This window comes from Saimiri boliviensis, chromosome 2 (assembly GCF_048565385.1).
Source record: "Saimiri boliviensis isolate mSaiBol1 chromosome 2, mSaiBol1.pri, whole genome shotgun sequence".
NCBI lineage: Eukaryota > Metazoa > Chordata > Mammalia > Primates > Cebidae > Saimiri > Saimiri boliviensis.
Window position 1 is genome coordinate 240446776 of NC_133450.1, and position 24932 is coordinate 240471707.

General features: G+C 49.1%; 1 protein-coding gene across 29 annotated transcripts in view; it reads right to left on the bottom strand.

The window, feature by feature from the left end:
* The window catches only part of AOPEP (aminopeptidase O (putative)), a 375128-nt gene that overhangs the window by 161247 nt on the left and 188949 nt on the right, over positions 1–24932 (bottom strand). For 20 of the 29 annotated variants that reach the window (XR_012516704.1, XR_012516705.1, XM_074395605.1 and 17 more), the window contains 2 exons: positions 4564–4753; positions 231–340 (listed from right to left, as the gene is read on the bottom strand). The exons of 3 other annotated variants lie outside the window; for them this stretch is intronic. Coding sequence is in view for 24 of the 26 variants with exons in the window: in XM_074395605.1 (XP_074251706.1) it covers positions 231–340; positions 4564–4753 (300 nt within the window). In the remaining 2 variants the exon portion in view is untranslated. The remainder of the gene's footprint in view (positions 1–230; positions 341–4563; positions 4754–24932) is intronic. 6 more of the 29 variants (XM_039474655.2, XM_039474658.2, XM_074395621.1 and 3 more) reach the window with 1 other exon arrangement.

Below are 24932 nucleotides of genomic sequence, written 5' to 3' on the forward strand. Positions count from 1 at the left end.
GAAGGATCTGACCCCAGAAATGGCCCCATGCTAAGTTTTTTTCCCCAACAGAGTCACCGGAAAAAGTCAGAAGGCAAATCAAAACGCACACTCTGAAAGACTTAAAACATAACCATCACATCTGGGGGGAGAAGGAGCACACCCCAACTTAGTTTAAAAAGGAAACACAGCAGATGCCGTCGGCTGGCCGGGAGGCATCGCGAAGGAGAGAAGGAAGGGTGGGGTCTCACCTTAACACCTGCATCTCCTCCGGGGAGCACCGCATCTCGTCCTGGAGGCGACGCCAGCGCAGGCAGGCCCTCAGCTCCTGCTGCTCCCGGGCCTCACGGGGGTCCAGCTGCTGAGCCACAGACACACAAACACACGTGCACGAAACACAGTCACCGCTGTGGTCCTGGTGAAATGGCTCACTTTGTTTCAAGGGAGGATGACATAGCCTGCCCCCTGCGCTCACCCTGCTCCCATCAGAAACCTAAGGGCCACCGGAGCCTCTTAGCGCCTAAAACAAAAAACCCACCTCGCACGCTCGCCTGTGCTGCTGGTGGCGGAAGTCGCCTTGTTCGGGAACCCACCCATCCCCCCGACACACACCTGGTCTGGAGACAGTGGGCTTCCCCTGGGCCATTTCTACTTTGATCTCATCCAGTCCTTTTTTCCTGCTTTGTCTTTCTGCGCAGGGTGGGGAAGGCCCCGCCGTTCACCTGCGATTTTTCTGCAGCCCTCAGTTTTGTTAAGGACTGTTTCCGGTGGGGCCTGCTAATGCAGCCCAGATGATTCTGTGTGCACGTCACTGGAAGACGTGCTGCCTGGACTCACTCTGGGGGAGGGGAGGCCGTCGCACTCTGCCCTACTGAGTCAGGACCAGCTGCCATCCCACGGTGTGCTCGACAGGCCACGTGGCCCAGACCTCTGTGAGGGAGGGCAGCAGAGCACCCACTGGGAAGGGAGACGTCTATCCACAGGTGTTTCTGGAAATCAAAGGTTCCTTATAGCTCATTCGACAGATATTTACTGAGTCTCTGCCTGGCCCTGGGGATGTTACAGACAGGGCCTGGGGGAGCAGCCAAGGGAGGGAGAGATGGGGGAGGAACGCTACCATCAGAGAGCAGGTGATGGGAGAGGTGAAGGAAGAACCCAGATGTCCCCTTGCCCACCAGGGCTTCCTGAGGAGGTGGTGGTGACAGCGCTGGTCCTCAGGGAAGCAGGAGTCGGCCGGGGAGGAGGAATTGCAGGAAGAGAGAAAGTTTCACTTGCAAGGCACACGGGGCCGGGCAGATGTGTGACGTGCTTAAAGAAGGCAAGGGACGTGGTCCAGCCCAGAGCAGACTGTCATTCCGGGAGGGAGCGAGGGGCAGGCAAGCTAGCCAAGGTCACAGATCCTCAGACCCCATGTGCCTGCTGTTATGGACAAAACTATGTCTCAGCAAAATAGACGTCTTGAAGGCCTGACCTTGGTGTGTCTGTATTTGGAGATAGGGCCTTCAAGGAGGTCATTAAGGTTAAATAAGTCATGAGTTGGACCCTAATCCTGTAGGGCTGGTGTTCGTATAAGAAGAGGGAGAGCCAACAGATGTCCTTCTCTCTGCATGCACAGAGGAGGGGCCGTGTGAGAACGCAGAGAAAAAGCAGCCGGTGACTGTCTGCAAGCCAGGAAGAGAGAAGGCCCTCAGCAGAAACCAACCCTGTTGGCACCGTGGTCTTGGACTTCCAGCCTCCAGAACTGTGAGAAATAAACATCTGTTGTTTAAGCCTCCCAGTCTCTGGTATTTCTTATGGCAGTGCAAGTAGACTAACATGTCTGTGAAGGCATTTAGACTTTTTCTAGGTTGATGACAAGTTATACCATTCAACCTTGCAACTGACTCAATTCATGAATCCTGTGGTACCTCTCTGAGTGGATGGCAGTCTCCATGTCCTTCTTGGGATTTCACACGCCGCCCACCGCCTCGCCACGCCCCGCCCCGCCCCGCCCCACCCCTGGCCCCTTCCACTCATTGCTGCAGAGCGCAGTCTACCAGGCAGCAAAGTGACCCTGGTGACCGCTGCCACCCTGAGTCCCCATGCCCTGCTCCCTGGTGGGGCCTGCTGGCCAGGAGCAGCCCAGGAGGTGGCATAGCCACCCCTGCCCCACAGGGCACTCCCCCACTCCCTGGAAGGTCTGAGGCAGGCGCTCACCAGGGCCAGCAACAGCCTCAGTCTCACCCTTCAAGGGAGAGTTCTGCCTGGCGGACGTGCTCTGGAAATGTCTCAAACTTTGTGCTGGAATCTAGAATGGCCATTTTGCCTCAGGGGTGTCCATGGTTTCGCATCTCAAAGATTTACTGCACATACTTCCAAGGATGATGAGGGGGCTGACCCTTATCATGTTAAGGGAAAGGAGTGACAGAGAAAGCCTAGGTCTTGCTGTCCCTTTAGGCTCACAACCAAGCCACCACCTCCACAAAGGCTTTCTGGACCCGCCCAGACCTGTCCTCCCCTACCTGGGAACTCTGAGGATATTTGGTGTTTACTTCTTTTAGCAAACTTATCAGTCAAGAGGCAGGGTCAAGGCAGCAGACTAAGGAGTGGTCTCCTAGAAATCTAGGCAAGGGAAAGGGTAAAGGAGGGGCACTCTTTGGGGGATGCAGGAGATAAAAGACAGAGGTGTCTTTTATTGTAATTGCACTACAATTGCCAGGACCAGCGCAAATGTGATCGTCTCAGGAGGGAAGCGCTCCAGGGAAGAGATGGCGATAGAGGCACCCCCTGCTGAGGGTCTGCGGATAAGGCAGAGGGAAACATAAAGAGGAAGGGAACAGGGATTTCTTGCACACACTCCACATGTCAGGCGCTGTGCTAAGCTCATCCATACCTGATCCCATTCACCCTGCAAGCTTCAGCATTGTTGTATCCATTCTACAAATAGGGAAACGGAGGCCTGGGGAGGCGACCTAACCTACCTATACTCGCAGAGCCGGTAAACGGCAAAGCCGGGACTGGAGGTCTTCTGACTCAGAGCCCAGCACCTTTCCTGTATCTACCATGTGGCCTCTCCTCACAACAGGACTCTGTGCGGCAGGAGACACGGATGTGCACACTGCCGGGTCCACAGCCAGGGTGTGAAAAGCAAGACCCAGCTCCAATTTAAGGCAGTCCTAGTCCAGATGTGAGGACAAGGAAATAACACAGAAGGAAAAGGGAAAAAAAAAATGAGGAAACAGGTAAGCACCAAGTACGGTGAGCACCCAGTGTATAGGTGGCCAGTACTGAACTGTGAGTCGGGTAATCAGTCTGGGCTATCTAGAGATGGTGACCTCCAGCTGGTCAGCGAAAATTAAGTAAGATTTCAACAAAGGACCTTGAACAAAATCATGCAGGTATGCACAAACTTGGGAATTTTGGAAAATGCCAAATAGTCCAGTGTATAAGCGGCAGGGATGACAGGGGGAAAAGGTGACCCAAATACTAGGAACTTGACAGTGAGCACGAAGCAGTGTAGTTGCTCATTATCCCCATTAGAACTGGTGGCCAGGCTGGGCGCGGTGGCTCACACCCGTAATTCCGGCACTTTGGGAGGCCCAGGCGTGTGGATCACCCGAGGTCGGGAGTCCGAGACCAGCCTGACCAACATGGAGAAACCCCGTCTCTACCAAAAATACAAAAAAATTAGCCACGTGTGGTGGCACACGCCTGTAATCCCAGCTACTCAGAAGACTGAGGCAGGAGAATTGCCTGAACCCAGGAGGCAGAGGTTGCGGTGAGCCGAGATCGCGCCATTGCACTCCAGCCTGGGTGACGAGCAAAACTCCGTCTCAAAAAAAAAAAAAAAAGAACTGGTGGCCAATGTTTTAAGGTAGAAGTTGCAAACTGGGAGTGTGTGCACCATCTCTGGCTTCTAGGTATGGTTGTCTTGAGTGGTAATTTTTAATAATTAGTAAACTTCACATAAAAATCCAGATTTATCAATTACCTTGAAAAGCTAATAGTGTAGGTTATATTGGGCCCTCCTCCCTTCACCATGACAATTGGTTAGAGCTGAATAGCAGCTGTCAGTTTGCCATACTCCTCACCATTCCCTAATCTACACCACCCCTGCTTCATTCTTCATTCATTACTTACGAGCAGACATCTGAGATGACTCTAGATTTATGTTTTGCTGTCTTTATTTAAAACACGCACACACACACATCACCACAATTACAACCACAAAGAAGTGCTTGAGTATGCCATAGCATGACCTTTTCTTCACACCTCTGCTCAAATATCTCCTTTAATCAGAGAGGCCTTCTCTTGCTACCTTCTAAAATAGAATCCACTGCCCCTCTGTAGGGCTCATTTTTCTTCGCGGTGCTCTACCACTTGACCCATTTCTGATCCACTTGTCTGCCTGCTCTCTCTCCCATCTCTAGACTGTAAATCCTGTGGGGAGAAGGGGCTTCCCTCTTTTGTTTATGCAGCCATCTCCCCAGCAAAATCTCTGCCTCCTGCATAGAGGGCCCTCAGTCCATAGGTGCTGGATGAATGAATGACTAGAAAGGGAATTTGACTCTGGATAGTGAAACGCTTAGGGTCACTTTAACCCACCTGCTGTGCCGCAGCCCAAAACACATCCTCCAAGTGAGTGGCGAAGCCTTCACTCAGCCACTCCTCCGTCCAGTCGCGGGCCCCGATGGCTAGGCCAAACCAGGCGTGGGCAATTTCATGGCAGAGGCGGGTCCCACAGAGATGGCTCCCTCCTGTCAAGATGCTCTGAGAGAGGAACATGATGTGTGGGCTGTGGATAATGGGGGAGAAAATGCACAGTGTCTTGTTAGAGCCTGTCCTCGTGGCCACCCCATGGGGCAGCGCGCCTAGCCTGGAGAGCCTGTTATTACCGTGTGCAAGCTAGATCCTGACTGATAGGCTTGAGGCTTAGATGCTTTCAGACATCAACAAAGCGGCAGTTTATGCTTCTGGCTGCAGTTCAGGTGGCCGTTCCTGCCAAGCAGTTGTCTCCGTCACCAAACGGCTATTACCTGTAATAAGTAACCTGCCCCAAAGTTTTACGCTCAGAAAAAAATTACAAGGCAATGGAAGCAGTTACTCTGAAATCTGGGCTCTAAAAGAAGAGCAGGTGTGACAGTGTGAAGCCCACATGCTGTCGGGAGCGCGATCAAAGAAGACCCTTCAGCCAAACATCTGAGCAGCTTACAAACAAATTGAGAAGTCATGTAGAAGGACAGAAAAAAAAAAAAAAAAAAAAAAAAAAAACAAGAAGAACGGAGCAAAAATGTTTCCATTCCACATGGGAGTTGGCTATGATGTTAACAAACAAGCAGGTGCCGGGGATGGGTGAGGTTTCCAGGAGGCCCGAATAAAGGGCGAGCCTGTGTAATGCCAAGCTTTCCGTCGTATCTGCAGGTGCTTATGGACCCACATGACAGAACAAAATCATGCTGAGAGAGAGAAAGAAGGCAGGGAGTCAACCCACCCAGGTGTGCAAATGGCCCCAGGACTGGCACCAGACAGGAAGATTTATCTAATCTCATTTTCCATACCTGTGTTAAAACCCAAAATACCACCATTAAAACTGCACAGATGAAATGGGAAGCAGAGGCGCTGATGAAAGAAAAGGCCCATCAAATACCTTCCGTACCTCCCCCTCCAGCAATTATCTTTTCCAGGACTTGTTTACAGTCTTCCTAATGAAGAATTTGCTCTTAAAAAAATCTCTCCTCCATCAGTTGAACAAAAACAGTTGTGAAACCTTCCAAATTAGGAAACTGTACACACGGGTTCCTCCTTTCAAAAGTCATTTGTTTGCCATCATGTCGGCTCGGCACAAGCCAAGACTGCTCGCAGGTTTTTCTTCCACTCCCACAGCCCCCATTAGAGAAAACCCCACCTAGAGTTCCCTTACACAACATCACCCCTTCAGCTCAGAGAGCTCAACTGCGATCGTGGTAGTCATGTCTGCCAAAACAGACAGCTTTCATGTGAAGTAATAACAGGGCAGGCATGCAAATGAAGAAGCGTCTGCCAGGTGCTCCGCAGAGGACACTAGAAACCCCAGAAATCACAAGTGGAGTTGCGGCACGCGGGACGAGGCGGTGCAGTGCGACAGGCACCAACGGTATTGTTCACTAACTCGGGGGGGGGGGGGAAAGGGGACAAGGAAGGAACTGAGAGGCACAGGAACCAAACTCCCCTCGCTGAGAAACTCGCCCCGTTGAGAAGACAAACTGTGCAACCTGGCATTTTCAAGTAAATGGCTCTGGCATGCGCAATGCTACAAAGAAAAGCCACAGAAATGTACCAAGTAAATAACATTCCAGACATACTGCTGGCAGCAGTTCACCCTTTGGGCTAAAACAAAACAGAAGTAACTTCAGGCCTTATAAACAGGCTGGAGGACAAGCTTGCAGGGGCAGGGTCTGTAGCCAGAGAGACAGACGTGCCAGTCCTTACAGAGACTGGAGGGCGGACTCCAGCCAGGACGCTTCCACAAGCGAATGGCTGCGAAATCGCTGAGACTATTCACGAAGAAAAAGCCTCCACCGTCCAGGGGCCTGCCTGCTGCTCTGTCCCAGTGTGGAAGCCTCGCCGGGGGCCCGCTGATGCAAAGAGAAAAGCCTGCGAGCGCCTGAAGGAACGCACAATGGCAGCCATGTGGGGGGGGCACCTCTTTCTCCCACCCTTTCATTTTTTCTGCTTGAGCAGTCCTTGTCTGCCCCAGACTCCTTCCGCACCCTTCAGTGTTCCGGAGACACCACCCTGGCCTCATGGCATCTTGCTGCCTTTGGGACGGGGCTCAGACCTGCCAGAACTCCACCTATTCCCTTCCCCTCCTCAATCCCTTCTTCCGAGCTGGGGGTCAAGTACTTCCTACTGTCCCCTGAGGGAGACCAAGCCTGAACATCCTCGTGGTTCAGAAGGAAGGGCATCTTAACCGCGTAAATGACGGCACTCTCTGCAGAAAACATGACCTTCTCCCTGAAAAGCAGTTTTCCTGCTGGGAAACCGAATGGTGGAAAGCCTCCGGGGCCCGGCTGGCCCTCTAAGGTTGAGTCTGACTTATTGGATACTTTGGGGCTATTTCCCTATGAAGGAAATGGCTTCTTTTTAAAACTAACCCAAAAACATAGAGTAAGGTTTTGATAACCTTTCTCAAAGGCTATTGACAAAATTCTGACATAAAAGGACCAACAGCATATTCTTTCAAGGAGAAATTCCTTCCCTCCCTTGGACCCTCGATGTCTGAATTTCTCATGTTAAGTAGACTTTTTTAACCTCATCTTTTTTTAGACTGCTTTTCTTCAACGGTGAGTGAAGAAAGGTCAATTCTCTTTAGCTCACTTCAAGGAAAAATATTAAGTATTTGTTTCCCAACAGATCATCTACCTCATGTCCACCACCCTCAAAACAGAATGGACCTGTAGAATGCTGCACTCCTCTGCCAGGCGCGGTGGCTCACGCCTGTGATCCCAACACTTTGGGGGGCCGAGGCGGGTGGATCACGAGGTCGAGATATCGAGACCATCCTGGTCAACATGGTAAAACCCCGTCTCTACTAAAAAAAAAAAAAAAATTAGCTGGGCATGGTGGCGCGTGCCTGTAATCCCAGCTACTCAGGAGGCTGAGGCAGGAGAATTGCCTGAACCCAGGAGGCGGAGGTTGCGGTGAGCCGAGATCACGCCATTGCACTCCAGCCTGGGTAACAAGAGCAAAACTCCGTCTCAAAAAAAAAGAATGCTGCACTCCTACCTCAGCCTGGGTTCACGGGCCCAGCCCGGCTCCTCCTCAGCCCCGCACTCTCAGAACTATCCTCAGGGTCTGAGCCAGCCTGCCTGCGATCAGTCTTCCCCCTGACAAGGCTCGCTGGAAAACTGTTTCTCTTTTTGCCCCGAAAGGGTCTGTGCCAACTGCCTCTACAAATGCCAGGCTGTCGATCCATCACCATTACAGAGCACGGAAGACTATCACTTCAGTGACATCTTCATCCTAAAAACGTTTCATTTTTTTTTTTTTTGAAATCATAGTTTATTATTTTTCCTAAATAAGAGATGGGTAGGGAAGTGATATTTCAAATCTCAAAAAGCACAAGCCCTCTTGCTTCTATTCCCCACCATAAATTCTGTTTGGCTCCAAGCGGTGGAGGAGGAGGAGGTGACAGGCAGGCGGTGGCTTCAGCCATTCTCCCCGTGTTGTCATTCTTCCCCAGGAGACCACCACCTCTGGGGCCGCCTCCCCCTGCAGAGGCCAAGCATGCTGCATGTCTGCTGCCTTGCCCCTCGAGATTAAAAATATCACATCGGGTCTGAAAACAGTTTCTCAAGGCTGTTCCTGAATGGTACCTACCCACCCAGATTAGAAGGCTGCGTCTGGTAATCTAAAACATGTTCCTAGCAGAGGAGGAAGGAGGGTCTTCATTACTCCCAGGAGCTGCTCCCATCCATCAGGAGGAATTCAGTTTGGAGCGGAAATGGAGAATTTCATCAGATCTTAAGTAGGAGCTGGTGTTTGATTTATTTCCGCTTTTTCCATGGAGCCCTGACCAGCATGGCCCATCTTGCTACGGAGGGAGCGACCCAGCACTCAGAGGCCCCCACTAGATGCTGCTGCCACAGCAGGTCCCAGCAGGGTGCAGGGGTGGAACCCAGAGGGCAGGAAATTGCTTACGATTAAGGACAAGAAGAGCCTCCAGGCTACCCTCCCGTTTTACGGGAGCAGACCCCAACTCCCCTCACAGAGAGCAAGTTTACTTTTCTTTTCTTTTCTGTTTTGAGATGGAATTTCACTCTTGTGCCCAGGCTGGAGTGCAATGGTGCAATCTCAGCTCACCGCAACCTCCTCCTCCTAAATTCAAGCGATTCTCCTGCCTCAGCCTCCTGAGTAGCTGGGATTATAGGCACGCAGCACCACACCCAGCTTATTTGTATTTTAAGTAGAGACGGAGTTTCTCCATGTTGGTCAGGTTGGTCTGGAACTCCCGACCTCAGGTGATCCGCCCGCCTCGGCCTCCCAAAGTGCTGGGATTACAGATATGAGCCACCGCATCTGGCTGCAAGTTTACTGTTCACACAGATTCACACGCTTCTCACCATTTCAACAGTGTGTGGAGCCCAATATCCCCCGATAGAGAAGACAGAAGAGCCCAGAGAGGGGGGAACCAGGCTCCTTTCCCTCTAAGGTCCAGCAGGAGTTTTAAGCGTCTTATAATCACGAGCAACAGCTTCTGCTTGTGTGACTTCATTACTTGCTAATTTAAACTAGACAACTGAAACGCAGACTCATAATAGCCTGGGGCCACCCCTTTCAGGAAGGACAACTGTCGTACACCCTCTCTGGTTCATAGCCTGTCTCCTCTTTCCTCCATCAGGTGTGAAGCGATGTATGTCAACAGTCACCAACGCATTTACAGACCGAACCCTCAGCCCCTGCCCCTTCTTCTAACTGAAATCCCTTAGCCCCTCTTTCCTGAATGCAGTCTAATGTAGGGGATGCTTCTGTAGTCCAGACGGCAAAGGGGCGGGGTGGGCAGACAACCAGGTGGGACCCACCTTCCTCGACTGCGGGGGAGGGACTCGCGTCTTCTGCTTTTCTCAGCTGGCACCCACCCGACTGCAGTGTGTAATCTTTAAACGGGAGGCTGAGGAGATGATGGGATAGTCTTCTGGGAATATAGGACCTTCAGTAGCCTGAAGTGGAAGCCAGTTCTAAAAACTTGAAGAAAACTTGCTACATCTGTTCAGTGTGTATGGGAATCTGGGTTTGAAAGAAAAGCCTAACGTTAGTAGAAGCATTTTTTTAAGAATTCTGGGCCGGGCGCATGGCTCACGCCTATAATCTCAGCACTTTGGGAGGCTGAGGTGGGTAGATCACAAGGTCAAGAGATCGAGACCATCCTGGTCAACATGGTGAAACCCCATCTCTACTAAAAATACAAAAAGCTGGGCATGGTGGCGCGTGCCTGTAATCCCAGCTACTCAGGAGGCTGAGGCAGAAGAATTGCTTGAACCCAGGAGGCAGAGGTTGTGAGCCGAGATCGCGCCATTGCATTCCAGCCTGGGTAATAAGAGCAAAACTCAGTCTCAAAAAAAAAAAAAAAAAAAAAAAATCTGGGCCGGGCGCGGTGGCGCAAGCCTATAATCCCAGCACTTTGGGAGGCCGAAGCAGGTGGATCACAAGGTCAGGAGATTGAGACCATCCTGGCCAACATGGTGAAACCCCGTCTCTACTAAAAATACAAAAATCAGCTGGGCATGGTGGCGCATGCCTGTAATCTGAGCTACTCAGGAGGCTGAGGCAGGAGAATTGCCCGAACCCAGGAGGCGGAGGTTGCGGTGAGCCGAGATCGCGCCATTGCACTCCAGCCTGGGTAACAAGAGCGAAACTCCGTCTCAAAAAAAAAAAAAAAAAAAAAAAAAAGCCCTTACAAAGGCGCTTAGGTCCATCCCCAGGAGGGCGACACACGAGTCTACCTCTCCCTGGTCTCCACCTTGCAGCCGCTCACCTGCTTTTGCTAAAGCCTGGTATTCTTTTCAAGAAGACATGGTTTAAAGCAAGTCACAAATTCAAAGGGGTACAGGAGGCAAGAAGATAACAAAATTAGGGCTCTAGAGAATGTGATGGGGAAATAGATGAATGAAGCCGACAAGGAAAGCAGCAGAGAAAGTAGGTGGGGAGCAGAGGAGGAAATGAAGACGGAGATGAAGGAAGCAGAAAGATGAGGAAAGAATAGATGAAGGAAGTGCGTTAGAGAAGAGGTCGACGGGCTAAGGGGCAAATACAGCGAACAAACGGCGACAGAGAAAGCAGGAAGGACAGAAAACAGAGGAAGGATGCAGAAGACAGGCTAGGGAGGCGGCTAACGAGATGAAGGAGGGAGAAACTGAGGCTGGGGACGTGGCAGTGACACTACAGGGAGTGGGCAGCTATGTCAGGGAAGCAAAAGTTTGCAAACACTGTGCCAAGACCAGGAGCTCCGGCTTTATAATCCGGTTTAACTTCTGAGTGCTCTTAGAGGAGGCTTCCAGTTTCCTGTCACACGGACATGTACATGACGGATACCTGGATCCTATCAGGGTTCATGGTGAGTGCTCATGGCGGGCCGGGAAGGCTCCGAAGCAGAGCACAGACGACACTGGGGAGGAGAGGGGCATGAGGGCGGAAGCGGAGGCTGGGGACACAGAACACTGTGGCCAGCTTCACCACTGAATTCATTCAAGTGTACTCAGAATTCAATTGGTGAGGAAGGCTTTCATTGTTCAGCGTTAGCTGTGGCCTGTTGCTAGTGGAAAAAACAACAGCACAGCAGCAGCAGAACATGAAGACCATGTGGACTCTAACACAGAGACCACCTCTGGCTCAGGGGCAGCTCTGCAGACCGTACAGAGGGCTCAGCTACCGACCAGTGGAGCAGTGGACACATCGCTTCTGACCCCCGGGAGACACATCCCAAGAGAACGCTGCGGAGACCTGGGTCCTGCACACAGAACAGGGCGGCCTGCGCCCTGACTCTCAGGAGCTGGCGACGCCTTAGCCTGGGGCTGGGGGCGGGAGCCAGTTCTGGTGGTTATGATCATCCAAAAAGCTTCCCGTGAAACTCTCAGGTTTTAAAGCTAAAGAATCAGAGGCAGAAACAGTATTTTACTGAGTTTTTCAACTAGATTTGGACTCCTTTCCCTCTCTGAATCTGATGGTACACGTTCTGCCTTAAACATTCTGGAATCTCATAGATGAGAGCAAAAAATTTGCTTTTGAAGTTACTGAAGATTCTATCTAGACATTCAGTTACACATTTTGGAGACTATACATTTTGGTTATCAGGACACATCCATAACCCACACTATATGAACAAATATTTGTTGTAACTGGACATGTCTTTGAATCATCTATAAATTGCTTATGAACTGAAAGCTGTGTATTTTCTGCAGGATCTGGAGAACTCTTCTAGTGAGTAAGTATTAAAGTGAGTAACCAATTAGAACATGTTGGCAGCCTCACTGGAGCGTGCAGATGACAAAATGTGATTCCACTCCCTAACCTCCCCACGGCCCCCACCTCCATCCTCCCAAATCAGGGCGATGATGTTTGTTCCCATAAAAAGAGCTAATAAAATTAGCCTCCACTGTGATACAGGGAAAATCTTTATTTAATAAAATAATGTGTTTTGCTCCATTCCCAGAACAGCAACATAATGGCACCACTGAGAGCCATAATAGCTCATCCTGGTGGTTTTCACGGCGCACACAAGTCTGTTATGTATGGCGGTGTGGAGGCCTGGTGGGCTGCTTCATGGAGGGACATGTTGGGGCAGCTTGCGGCCACTCTCAGCAAGGACAGTTCGGAGACTGCTTTCCTTCAAAATAACTCTTTGGGTCCACAGCTCAAATCTTCCCATGTTCCTAGTCTGTAAAAAGTTGTGGGGATTTCCCAAAGTGTACTCAGAATTTAACTGGTGAGGAAGGCATTCCCTGTTTCCCCAACTGACAGCAAGAACGCAAGCCTTAGTCAGGCTCTCTGCGAATCCGCAAATCCAGGACAGGGTCAGGAAGCTGTTGGCTGGGCTGGTGAAGGCAGACACGAAGCAGCAAGGCTGGTCTGTACAAGAGGTCTGAGCCCAACGGAGGCCCTGCCAGCCGACAGAGTTCAGGCAGCAGGAGCTTGGTAGGGGAGGCAAGTGTGAGTTCCCCGCCAGGCGGCCACACTGTCGACTAGATTTCAAAGCAGGGGTACCTCTGGGTAGGAACAAGCAACAGAGTGGCTTTGGGGAACAGCACATTAGCATCAATTCTGCGAAATCAAAGCTAGATCCGAGAAAAAAGAATTGAAAGGGCCGGGCGCGGTGGCTCAAGCCTGTAATCCCAGCACTTTGGGAGGCCGAGGCGGGTGGATCACGAGGTCAAGAGATCGAGACCATCCTGGTCAACATGGTGAAACCCCGTCTCTACTAAAAATACAAAAATTAGCTGGGCATGGTGGCACATGCCTGTAATCCCAGCTACTCAGGAGGCTGAGGCAGGAGAATTGCCTGAGCCCAGGAGGCGGAGGTTGCGGTGAGCCGAGATCGCGCCATTGCACTCCAGCCTGGGTAACAAGAGCGAAACTCTGTCTCACAAAAAAAAAAAAAAAGAATTGAAAGAAGATGAGTTCTTGTATTCCCTGACAGCTGGGTGGTGGCAGCAGTGGTGATGATAGAGAAGAAAGAAAAGAAAAATAAAATAATGATGATACTAAACACATACATTGTTTATTTTCTCCCAGGCAAAGTTCTAGTACTTTATGTTCACTAACTCATTCCATTCCAGCAACCACCCCACGAGGAAGAAATTATTATCGTGCCTACTTTACATGTAAATAAACCAAGCCACACAGAAATTATATGTCACTTGCCTAAAATCCCAGAGTTATTATGTGTCAAAGCTGATTCAAACACAAGCAGTCTGGCTCATATATATGTTTTGCTTGATCAACACCAGCTTGTATCAGAAGCACCTGGAGGCAGGGCTTGCTAGATAAGAAAATAGCTCACGCAATCAAATTTGAATTTCAGATAACGAAAAATTTTTTTGTGTATGTTCCATGAAATATTTGCTAAAAGCTGGCAGCCCTACCAGAAAGGCTTGTTAAAACAGATCTCTCGGCCGGGCGCGGTGGCTCAAGCCTGTAATCCCAGCACTTTGGGAGGCTGAGGCGGGTGGATCACGAGGTCAAGGGATCGAGACCATCCTGGTCAACATGGAGAAACCCCATCTCTACTAAAAATATAAAAAAATTAGCTGGGCATGGTGGTGCGTGCCTGTAATCCCAGCTACTCAGGAGGCTGAGGCAGGAGAATTGCCTGAACCCAGGAGGCGGAGGTTGCGGTGAGCCGAGATCGCGCCATTGCACTCCAGCCTGGGTAACAAGAGCGAAACTCCGTCTCAAAAAAAAAACAAACAAACAAACAAAAAAAAACAGAACAGATCTCTGGGCCTCACCCCAAGAGAGTTTGTTTCAGTAGGTCTGGGTGGGGCCTGGGAACGTGTATTTCTGTGAAGTTCCCAGGTAATGCTAACGTGGCTGGTCCAGAGACCACACTCTGAGAGCTGCTGATCAACACTGTGGTGACTGCATAGCATCCGCTTAAAAAGCAAAAATTTATTGCCAACGTTTATAAATGGGAATATTTTATCCAAAGTCCAGATTTTCAAATTACATAAAAAATTTGAAAGATTTGGCCACACTAGGCTCACAGTCTTTTTTTTTTTTTGAGACGGAGTTTTGCTCTTGTTACCCAGGCTGGAGTGCAGTGGCGTGATCTCAGCTCACCACAACCTCCGCCTCCTGGGTTCAGGCAATTCTCCTGCCTCAGCCTCCCGAGTAGCTGGGATTACAGGCACGCACCACCATGCCCAGCTAATTTTTGTATTTTTAGTAGAGACGGGGTTTCACCATGTTGACCAGGATGGTCTCAATCTCTTGACCTCATGATCCACCCGCCTCGGCCTCCCAAAGTGCTGGGATTACAGGCATGAGCCACCGCACCCGGCCGGCCCACAGTCTTTTTAGAAGTGGACACATATTTATTCTGTACACACACACACACACACGTCTAACACCAAAGGGCAATATTTTATAATTTTCTAAGAACAATACTAAGCATTAGAGAGCATTTCAAAGATAGGAATTTATCAGGTCCCTGTTAGGATTCCTCCTGGTGGAATCTGAGAAGCAGCGAAACCTGCTTGGGTGTCCCTCACCACAGGTCCAGTGACTGCAGCTGAATCGGAGCTGGTCCTTTCAGGCAGGGCTTGGGCTCTCCAGTTTGCTGTGGTCCCAACTTCTCCCTCCTCTCTCCCTGCCATTGGCTGAGCCTACTTGTAATTTATAATCATGTGTGTGGTTTCTTCCCTTATAGCAAGATAAAAAATTAAATATTCCTTTTTTTCTCTCTCTTTTTTTGAGACGGAGTCTTGCTCTGTCATCTGGGCTGCAGTGCAGTGGCACGCTGTCTCGGCTCACTGCAACCTCCACCTCCTGGTTCAAACGATTCTCCTGTCTCAGCCTCCTGAGTAGGTGGGACTACAGGCGCATGCCAACATGCCCGGATAATTTTTTGTATTTTACTAGAGACAGGGTTTCACCATGTTGGCCAGGATGGTCTCAATCTCCTGGTCTTGTGATCTGCCCACCTCAGCCTCCCAAAGTGCTGGGATTACAGGCATGAGCCACTGCACCCGGCCAAAATATTTCTCGTATGTCTCCATCAAAAGTAGACCAAGTGTTTCTTAAAGGATGCTCTATCCAACCCATTCACTAATTTATATTTGCTGTCTGGCCCCTTACAAGCATTAGGATTTAACCTGTTTTGTTTAGTTTTTCTTATGAAAAATTCCTATTCATGGCTGTTAAATGATTTACCAAGCCTTTCACACATAGGGCAAAGACACTAACTTCTGCCTAGCTCATGTCAATCAGACAAATTCCATATTACTAATGGTGAAATTAATTGGGTTTATTGTATTTTTGAAATCCAAACACAGTTTCAATTATTACTAGCCACTAATGGCTTATAATGAAGGCAGGGCTTGTTAACTAAGCAAACAACTGGCATGTTTGTTTAAAGTGTAAATAGAAGGAAAATCCATGAATTAAACGAATGAATTCACTGATTGTTCTCCCTTGGCTGTAAGGGGGCATTCAGATGCCACAATGTATATCACCACCTTTGTTAAAGAGATCGCTGCTCGAGTTATCTTTATCCAGTCAGAGACCTTCTTACTGGTAGCTTACAAAGTAAATGTCTCTCTTAATTTTTCAAAGTACTCATCTGCATCAATAAATGCCACTAAGTATAAGAGATCACCTGGCTATTGGGATTCATAAATAATTGAGCTTTTAAGAATAGCATATTTCCTAATCTCAAATTATGACGCCGTGGACAGACAAACACGGCACGTTTGTTGAGATAAGGAGACAGTACGCCTCGTATTTCCCAGGGTGGTCCTGGAAAGTATGTGACAGATGGTCATTCTCAGAGGTATTCAACTTAACAGCATGTCCCTCTGAGAGGTAGTAAACCTCACCAGAAACCAAAATAAACAAATAAAAGGCTCTCCAAAGTCTCCTGATTTTAAGTAACCTTTTCATTTAAAATTATGAGCCTTCTATTTCTTCTCTCCAAATGGAATGCGTCAGGTTTACTGGATATCTACAGCTCAATCCTATGTCTCAGTAAGATTCCCTTGACTTACCATTCCTTGGATGTGCTCATTGCAGTGTGTGTTCATTGCAGTGAAAGTGAAAACGCAGACAAGGATCCCAGGAATTCCTTTCCTTCTAAAGAATTCTGCCTGCCCATGTCCCCACTCCTAGGTGGTTACCTTTCTTTGTGAGCTGAAAGGCACCTGGGTCTGTTTGGAATGTATTCAGCTGCAAGTAACAGAAAATACGATGAACACTGGCACACACTGGAGAGGTTTTTCCTCTCTTGGAACAACACCTCTGGAGTAACCAGACCTTGCTGGGACTGGTAGAGTGACTGGCAGTGCAGTGGGAGCTGGAGGACTTGCTATGCTCCCACTCTCCATCCTTCCCTTGTGCACATCTTTCCTCGTGCTTGCCCCTCGTGCCCACAGGTTGACCAATGCACCTCCTCCAAGCACCACGTTCATATTTAACATGGAAGAAATGCACTGTGTCAGCATGAGAAAAGCAGCTTTTCGCAGAGAGCCCAGAGTTGAGATTCCCACTCTTTAGTCTGCTAGCTATAAGGCAGCATGGGAAAGAAAAACATTTGGTGTTTTCTGACTCTCCAGCGGAGGATGGCCCTCACATGATCAGCCATGGCACCCTAGTGTAGCCCTCTTTCTCATCAATAGTAGAAAGTCGTCGCTTGGGTCATCTTTTACAATGCAAATACTTCAGGAAAAGATAACGCACTCAACTCACACTGAAGTGTTAGTAACGTTATCACATTCCATCTTCCCAGGGAGGAGGCATTCTGAACATGGGGCCAGGGGCTGGGCAAGTCAGAGTACTTCAACGACACTGGCTACCTAGGTCCCAACTTAACCACATGCTAGCTGGCACCTGCACATTCAGTTTACCTTCATACCCTCACCAACGACCAAACACCTAACAAAGCTAATGGCAGCACTATCTATTCTGGACCAACGACCAAACACCTAACAAAGCTAATGGCAGCACTATCTATTCTGGACCAACGACCAAACACCTAACAAAGCTAATGGCAGCACTATCTATTCTGGTGGTTTTTAAGGACTCGGTCTTTGGGGACAGGGCGGGGGTCAACTCCTGGCTCTCCCTCTTGCCAGCAGCATCGGTACACTGGTTTCCTAGGACAGCTGTAACAAATTACCACAAGCAAAGTGGCCTATACAACACAAATTTATTATTTTACAGCTTATCAGGTCAGAAGTCGGACACAGGTCTCACTAGGCTGAAAGCTATGCTGCTGGAAGTCAGGACACTGGTCCTTGTGTGTGGAGGGGTACAGCGGTCTTCTGGGGTGCTGGTCATGTATGTTTGCTGGTCAGGGTGCTAGTGACAGGGATGTGTACAGTTTGCATCCAACAAGCTGTATGCTAAGATGTGTACTTTTCTGTATTACACTGAAATGAAAAGTTAAAAACCAGCAAGAACCCTGGGAGCTCCATCTTTTTCATGGAGAAACAGAGGCAAAGATGAAGTCAGAGCTCTGTAGGAACACAACTGAGACAAGGGACTGGGCAGCCCACCTCCTAGCCCTTTGAGTTTAATGTACCCGAGGCCAATTTCCAACACTAATTATACATATATATTTTAAATCTCTTGAGAAAAGCTTTTTTAAAATTTTTGCTTTTGCCATACAGTCACATTTCTATTTCAAGTGAAAGGCTCCTTGTATCCTTCAGACGCACCTGTAAAAACAGAACCGATCCTGCCATATATCCCTGTCTGCTTCATTTTCTTTAGACGCTGTGAAAAACATGCCACAATAATAAACCCCTTTTCCATCCTAGCCAGCTGGAAAATTACGTGATGCTTGAAGTGACATCATTCAGCTACGAAACCAAGCCAGTGGCTACTCTGAGAAATGTGGGTTAGACAGTGATAGCATAGATGTGAATGCTACTGGGCAATGAATCCCACCCTTTTTATTAGCAAATGGCTTTTTTTATCACCATGACATTTTGAAAATGAAACTATGACAGTTACATTGTCTGAGGCCATTGATCACCCAACATCTCTTATCTCTGAAAGGAAGTCCATTGGCCAGAGGTGTCCTGTGTCAAAGGGAAGACAAGAATGGAGGTAGAAGAGAGCTCATTTTAAACCACTGGTTCCAAAGGAAAAGACCAGGGGCCAGGGCCAATGCACTGGGGTCTTCCAGGGGACAGTCTTCCCTCTATCTCTAGCAATCGTTTGTAAAGTGAGCTCAAGTAGCAGCAGTGATAATACCTTAAGTAGTAATGATAATAGTATCTACAATAATACTCTTTGCTATAGACACGGATACTGTACCACATACTCTATGCAAAACCCTAGCATGCTTATTAGGCAAACATAACATCACAGGGAGGCCCAGACATTCTTCCACCTTCTTGAGTTTTAGGTTGAGCTATATAAAATGCAATATGTCACCCTTTCCAACTTCACAAAATGGGCAATTTCATAAGACTCATCCTAATAGACTGCCCCCTCCCTAACACCTCTGTGGACGTGCTAGGAACTGCCACAAGATCTAGGGAACTGTCCTTACTTCTCAAGCAACAGAGAATTAGAAACACTGCTGCATCTCATCATATAGAAGTGCAGAGGACGGTCCCAGGGCAAAAGACACTCTGCTGTCCTCCGAAAGAGCTGGACCCTAGACGGGTGTGCGCTCTGTCCTTTGCGCACTCAGTGTGAGTCCAGGTGCGTTAGGTTAGAAGCACATCCTCAAGTCAACAGCAAAGGCGGAGGCATGCCCACAGCTCGGAGACTGGGGTAGTACCAGGTCTTACCCTTGAGGGAGCCCAGGAAGATCCGTGGTGGGTGTGCTGCCTGCCGCAAGGCTGCCTGAGATCCAGCCCTTGCCTGGAAGCCAGAGGGCAAGGAAGCTGGCATCCTAACCAGGTAGCAGGGTTTCAGCTACAGACTGCCACAGGTGCCGGACGCTTCTGCACCAGAGTGCGGGGCCCAGGTAAGAGAGTACCCTGCTACAGAGCCACTCGCCACACGTGGAGAGGCATGGACTAGTCGGTTCTCAAGCTGCCAGGCAGGGCTCTGGGAAGGAGAACTGGCTGCTTCCGATGCAGGATTAGAGGTGCAGAAGAAAGGTGAGAATGTCCGGAGGTCTACCCAAGAGAAAACTAGTTCAGGGGATGAAGTGTCCATCTGGGCAGGGACCCGCAATTCAAAGGTCTGCACAGCTCTGGCTCACAGCAGTCCTGCTGCAAACGAAACGGGGGAAGACAGGCTGGGGAGGGCGGATGAGCCAGCGCTGAAGCTTGGGAAAGAGCGGGGCTGGTTCTGGAATCCCCAGACACTCAATCCAGAAGGGCTCTTCGAGGCTCCCCCTGCTCTCATTCCCAGATGAGAAAACAAGGCCCAGCGAGCTGCAGCCTTCATCCTGTGCGGTGGGAGCTGCTGTGTGCCATGGCGAACTTAGCCCTAAGACTGCAAGGTATTTCCTTCAAAAGTCTTTTACAAAGGCCCGGTCAGCTCAGAACCAACAGACACCCCTTGCCTGAAACTGGTGACTCATCCCAAGCTAGAGGCTTGTGGCAACCTACAGCCGACATCAGCATGTGCCACCCTGTGTAGTTACATTCATGAAGGCTTCTGAGATGGATGTCACAGCAGTTGACTGTGACGCCTTCTCTCTGAGAATACTTGGCCTTTACTTCTGCTGACAAATGGCTACCCTTAAGTCTCATCCAAATCGCTCTTTTTGTTTCAGTGGTGGGTTGTTGACCAGTTTCATATGAAAGGAAAACAACAAACGAGAAAAAAAACCCACAATAATATTTTCTAAGTATAAAGCTGTCATCTTTTTTTTTTTTTTTTTTTTTTGAGACGGAGTTTCGCTCTTGTGACCCAGGCTGGAGTGCAATGGTGCGATCTCAGCTCACTGCAACCTCCGCCTCCCGGGCTCAGGCAATTCTCCTGCCTCAGCCTCCTGAGTAGCTGGGATTACAGGTACGCGCCACCACACCCAACTAATTTTTTGTATTTTTAGTAGAGACGAGGTTTCACTATGTTGACCAGGATGGTCTCGATCTCTTGACCTCGTGATCCACCCGCCTCGGCCTCCCAAAGTGCTGGGATTACAGGCTTGAGCCACCGCGCCCAGCTAAAACTGTCATCTTTTTTTACTGTTGTATAACTGTTAAGGTTTGCCTAGTTGTTTTCAAATTATCTGCTTCATTCTTTAATTTTGTTTTTTTAAGGCTCCAAAAATTCACCTTTGGGTTGAACACATCTGTGTGAAAAGAACCTGGCAGAGAGAAAAACTGGGTTTTGCTGGCGCTCAACATGCGTAACCTTAACTACAGCGTGTTTTCTTCTGCAAACACTACAGCGTATGAAATAAAACATTAATAGCCGTCACCTCACCCCTTCTGAGAACAGACCTGAGTCACAGCTTTTGTGTGGCGTGATTTCCATTCACGGCCTCACTGTGAACGCTGCTCACATTACGAAACCTCAGAGTAGGCAAGACCAAAGCAAGTGTGTGTTTTTATTCCAAAATGTCATGGGGAATATTGTTTATTTTGGAGGCTGAGTTCAGTTCTCCTGAATTTACCACCTATGACAAATTTTAAGACTAATCACCTCAAACCATACTAGGAGAAACAACAAAGTTATTTTTAAGGTAGAAAGGACAATATTGGAGTAAGATGAACATGTCTCTTACTTATCCGTGACGAGATTTGCAGTCACTCAGCTGAACTCTCTGACATTCAAAAGCACCAACATGCCGGGCGCGGTGGCTCAAGCCTGTAATCCCAGCACTTTGGGAGGCCGAGGCAGGTGGATCACGAGGTTGAAAGATCGAGACCATTCTGGTCAACAAGGTGAAACCCCGTCTCTACTAAAAATACAAAAAATTAGCTGGGCATGGTGGCGTGTGCCTGTAATCCCAGCTACTCAGGAGGCTGAGGCAGGAGAATTGCCTGAACCCAGGAGGCGGAGGTTGAGGTGAGCCGAGATCGCACCATTGCACTCCAGCCTGGGTAGCAAGAGCGAAACTCCTTCTCAAAAAAAAAAAAAAAGCACCAACATATTCATATTGGTGAATGTATTTCCAATGCCCCATATTTGCGCATTGCAAATGGATATAATTAGATTTTTTTAACTTTGCATGGATGGTGTCAAGTATGCCACAGATATTTAGCTTCCTGGGGTCTTATGGGTGGTCTGACTTCCCCCCTCTACCTCTGCATGGCCACTGTCTTCTTGATAAGCTTTAGACTCTCATAGGCCTAAACCACTTGATGGTTTTGTGTATGATGATTACAAAGCAGAGTTAAACGAAAGAGGGAAAATCAAGCAGCCAGCCCAGTACCTGGCACACAGCAAACATCTCACAAATGTTAGCTCCGCTTTTCCCTTCCCTACCTCTTACACTCTCTCTTAGATGGATAAATGCTTTCAAGTTAGCGTCTTGAATTGATTTTTCCAGTCCCCCATGAGATAGTCTAAAGTGAACATTCTGCTTTTATTGGTGAGGGGCCAACAGGAGGAGGATGGAGAATTCACTCTGCGGGATGGGATCCTGGCACAGTCAGAGACTGGACCAAAGCCCTCTCTGCCACGGCTTAACAGCAGGGCTCCTGGGCTAAATCGCTGCTTTCGGTGGCCTGCCACACCAAGGTGTATCTTTAAAATCCGTGCAATAAAATTTAGTGTGGTTAGAGAGGTGGCAGTGGATGGGAAGCCACCCACAGGCAAATGACGTCAAAAAACCAGAGGGAAACATTAGGCTTCTCTGTTCTCGAGAAGCTTCTGCTCCGTTAAGCAACCCGAGAAGGAAGCTGACTTTCCATTAAAAAACAGCCACTTTGGCAGTTGTCAGAGACAGCCTGGTGTCTTACACTTCCCCTCTCAGGAAAAGTGGGGAAAATAATTTCCATAAGTTGGAAAGGAAGAAATCAGGAGTTCAAAGAATAGTGCTGGAAAGGAATTTGAAGGGCACTTAGTGTAACCTCCACCTCCAAAGAGCAAATGAGGAAACAGGCCCAGGGCAGACTGGGGACTAATCCTGCCCTTGGATTTGCCAGGCAGCCCACCCTGTAGGCCATGCTGCCTTCCCAAAGCCTGCACCTTGGTCAGCTGTTGAGAGGGTCATGCCTCAAATTCCAGCCTGAAGAGGGGTTGCTCCAAGGGAGGCTCCCAGATGCCTGGAAGGAGAACTGGGCTCTACTGCTGATACCCTGAGGCTGGAGGTGCTGCTGGGGAGGAGGCTCTGGGGAGGCTGGTGTGGGGGAGGGTGTGCATGTGTGTGTACACACATGCATTTGTGTAAAGGGGCACAAAACCAGGCAGGCCTTTCCTCCTGACACCTTTTCTCACAGAAAACAATCTGATGCATGACTCTGTCCCCTGCTGCTTGATTCTGTGCCCACCCAGCCAGCCTCCTCCTGGCAGGTCTCTGAGGTCAACACTGTCTACATACAGAAGACAGCTCTTGAAACACAGCAGCTGCACTTGATCTGGAGACCAGCCTCTGGGTCTCTCAGTTCTTCAGTTTCCTCCTCTGCAGAAAAGCCCGAGAAGCAGTGTACAGAAATCCCAGAGCAGGGCTATTCACATGCTCCACACATGCCTGCATGTGGGTGTGGGTCTTCCCCATGTCTGCAGGAAACCAATGTGTCTGATTTTAAAATACGATGATGTCACTCATAAGACTGTGCTTTCCGTGGGAAATTAGTCATAACCTTATTTCTAGAGGCCCTTCCTATCCATCTTTTCTCTCTTTTTAGTTGAATCTCAATAGCTTTGTGAAGGTTGTGACCTTTTGTTCCCTTCAGGTGAGAAACAAAGGCTCAGAAAGAGGAAAAGACCAACCTGGAATAGCAAGCGGGTGATGCAGCAGAGCCGAAAACTCAAGCCCAGCTCTCCTTTCTAGTATCAGCTGGAGGAGCACAACAGGGGAACAGCTCCGTGTCTGTGGTTCACCAGGTGATTTCATTCAGGGAATACACACCTAAGACCAAGACTGGGTTGCGCAAACAGGACATAGAAAGTGGACAGTGCTGGCCAGGTGCGGTGGCTCACGCCCTGTACTCCCAACACTTTGGGAGGCCGAGGCGGGCAGATCACCTGAGGTTAGAAGTTCGAGACCAGCCTGACTAATATGGAGAAACCTCATCTCTACTAAAAATACAAAATTAGCTGGGTTTGGTGGCGCATACCTGTAATCCCAGCTACTTGGGAGGCTGAGGCAGGAGAATCACTTGAACCCAGGAGGTTGCCATGAGCTGAGATGGCAACATTGCACTCCAGCCTGGGAGACAAGGGCAAAACTCTGTCTCCAAAAAAAAAAAAGAAAGAAAGAAAGAAAGTGGACAATGCTACTCCACCATTGATTGATTCAGCAAATATTAACTGAGAGCCTACATTGCCATGCTCTGTGCTAGGGGCTTGGAATATATTAGCAAACCAAACTGATGTGGACTGGGGTCCTTAGGAAGGTCACAGTGCAACAGGAAGAGACATTCAACAGACAATTTTTTTTTTTTTTTTTTTTAATTTGAGACAGAGTCTTGCTCTGTCACCAGGCGCTAGGCTGGACTGCAGTGGCGCGATCTCGGCTCACTGCAACCTCCCCCTCCCAGGTTCAAGCAATTCTCCTGTCTCAGCCTCCTGAGCAGCTGGGACCACAGGCGTGCGCGCCAGCACACACAGCTAATTTTTGTATTTTTTAGTAGAGACGGGGTTTCACCATGGTCTCGATCTCTTGTCCTCGTGATCCGCCCGCCTCGGCCTCCCAAAGTGCTGGGATTACAGGCGTGAGCCACCACGCCCGGCCTAACAAAAATATTTTTTAGGATTTTAAAGACAGGGTCTCACTCAGTTACCCAGATTGGAGGGCAGGGGTGCGATCAGAGTTCACTGTGACCTCGAACTCCTGGGTTCAAGCAGTCCTCCTACCTCAGCCTCCTGAGTAGCTGGGACTATAGGTGCTTGCCACCACACCTGGTTAATTTTATTAAAATCTTTATATAGAGAGGGTCTCTCTCTTATTATTTTTTTTTGAAACAGGGTCTTGCTCTGTCGCACAGGCTGTAGTGCAGTGTCTCACTGCTGCCTTGACCTCCTTGGCTCAGATACTCCTCCCACTTCAGCCCCGAGTAGCTGGGACTACTGACGTCCATCACCACACCCAGTTAATTTTCCCTTTTTTTGTAGAGACAGTTTCACCATGTTGCCCAGGCTGGTCTCAATCTCCTGGGCTCCAGTGATCCACCCACCTTGGCCTCCCAAAGTGCTGGAATTACAGGTGTAAGCTACTGTGCCCAGCCAGACACAGGGTCTCACTATGTTGTCCAGCCTGGTCTTGAACTCCCAGGCTTAAGTGATCCTCCCACCTCAGCCTCCAAAAGTGTTGGAATTATAGGCATGAGCTACTGGGCCCAGCTGATAAAATTCTGTATTTATTCTTTATTTAACTATTCGCTTCTTTCCCTGTCTTGGTTCTCACATTTTCACAGCAGAAACTTGAGGTCATATCTGCATTGTGCTGCATGATCTGCTGTCGCTTCTGCCCACCGCAGGGCCCCCAGCCCCCTCCCCCGCAGCCCCTTCTGCACTCCCTGGAGAAATGACAGGATGATGGATGGTTCCTCATAGTGTCTGACTGCTTTAGTCTGAGTGTTGGCGGTTGTTAGTGATGGGTGTTATCATCCGATCATTGATAGCTTCCATTGTTCGTCATTTTCTAGAAAGGCTTTACTGGAAGTTCTCTGTGAATGTGAGCGTGAGTGTGTGTGTTTTCCAGA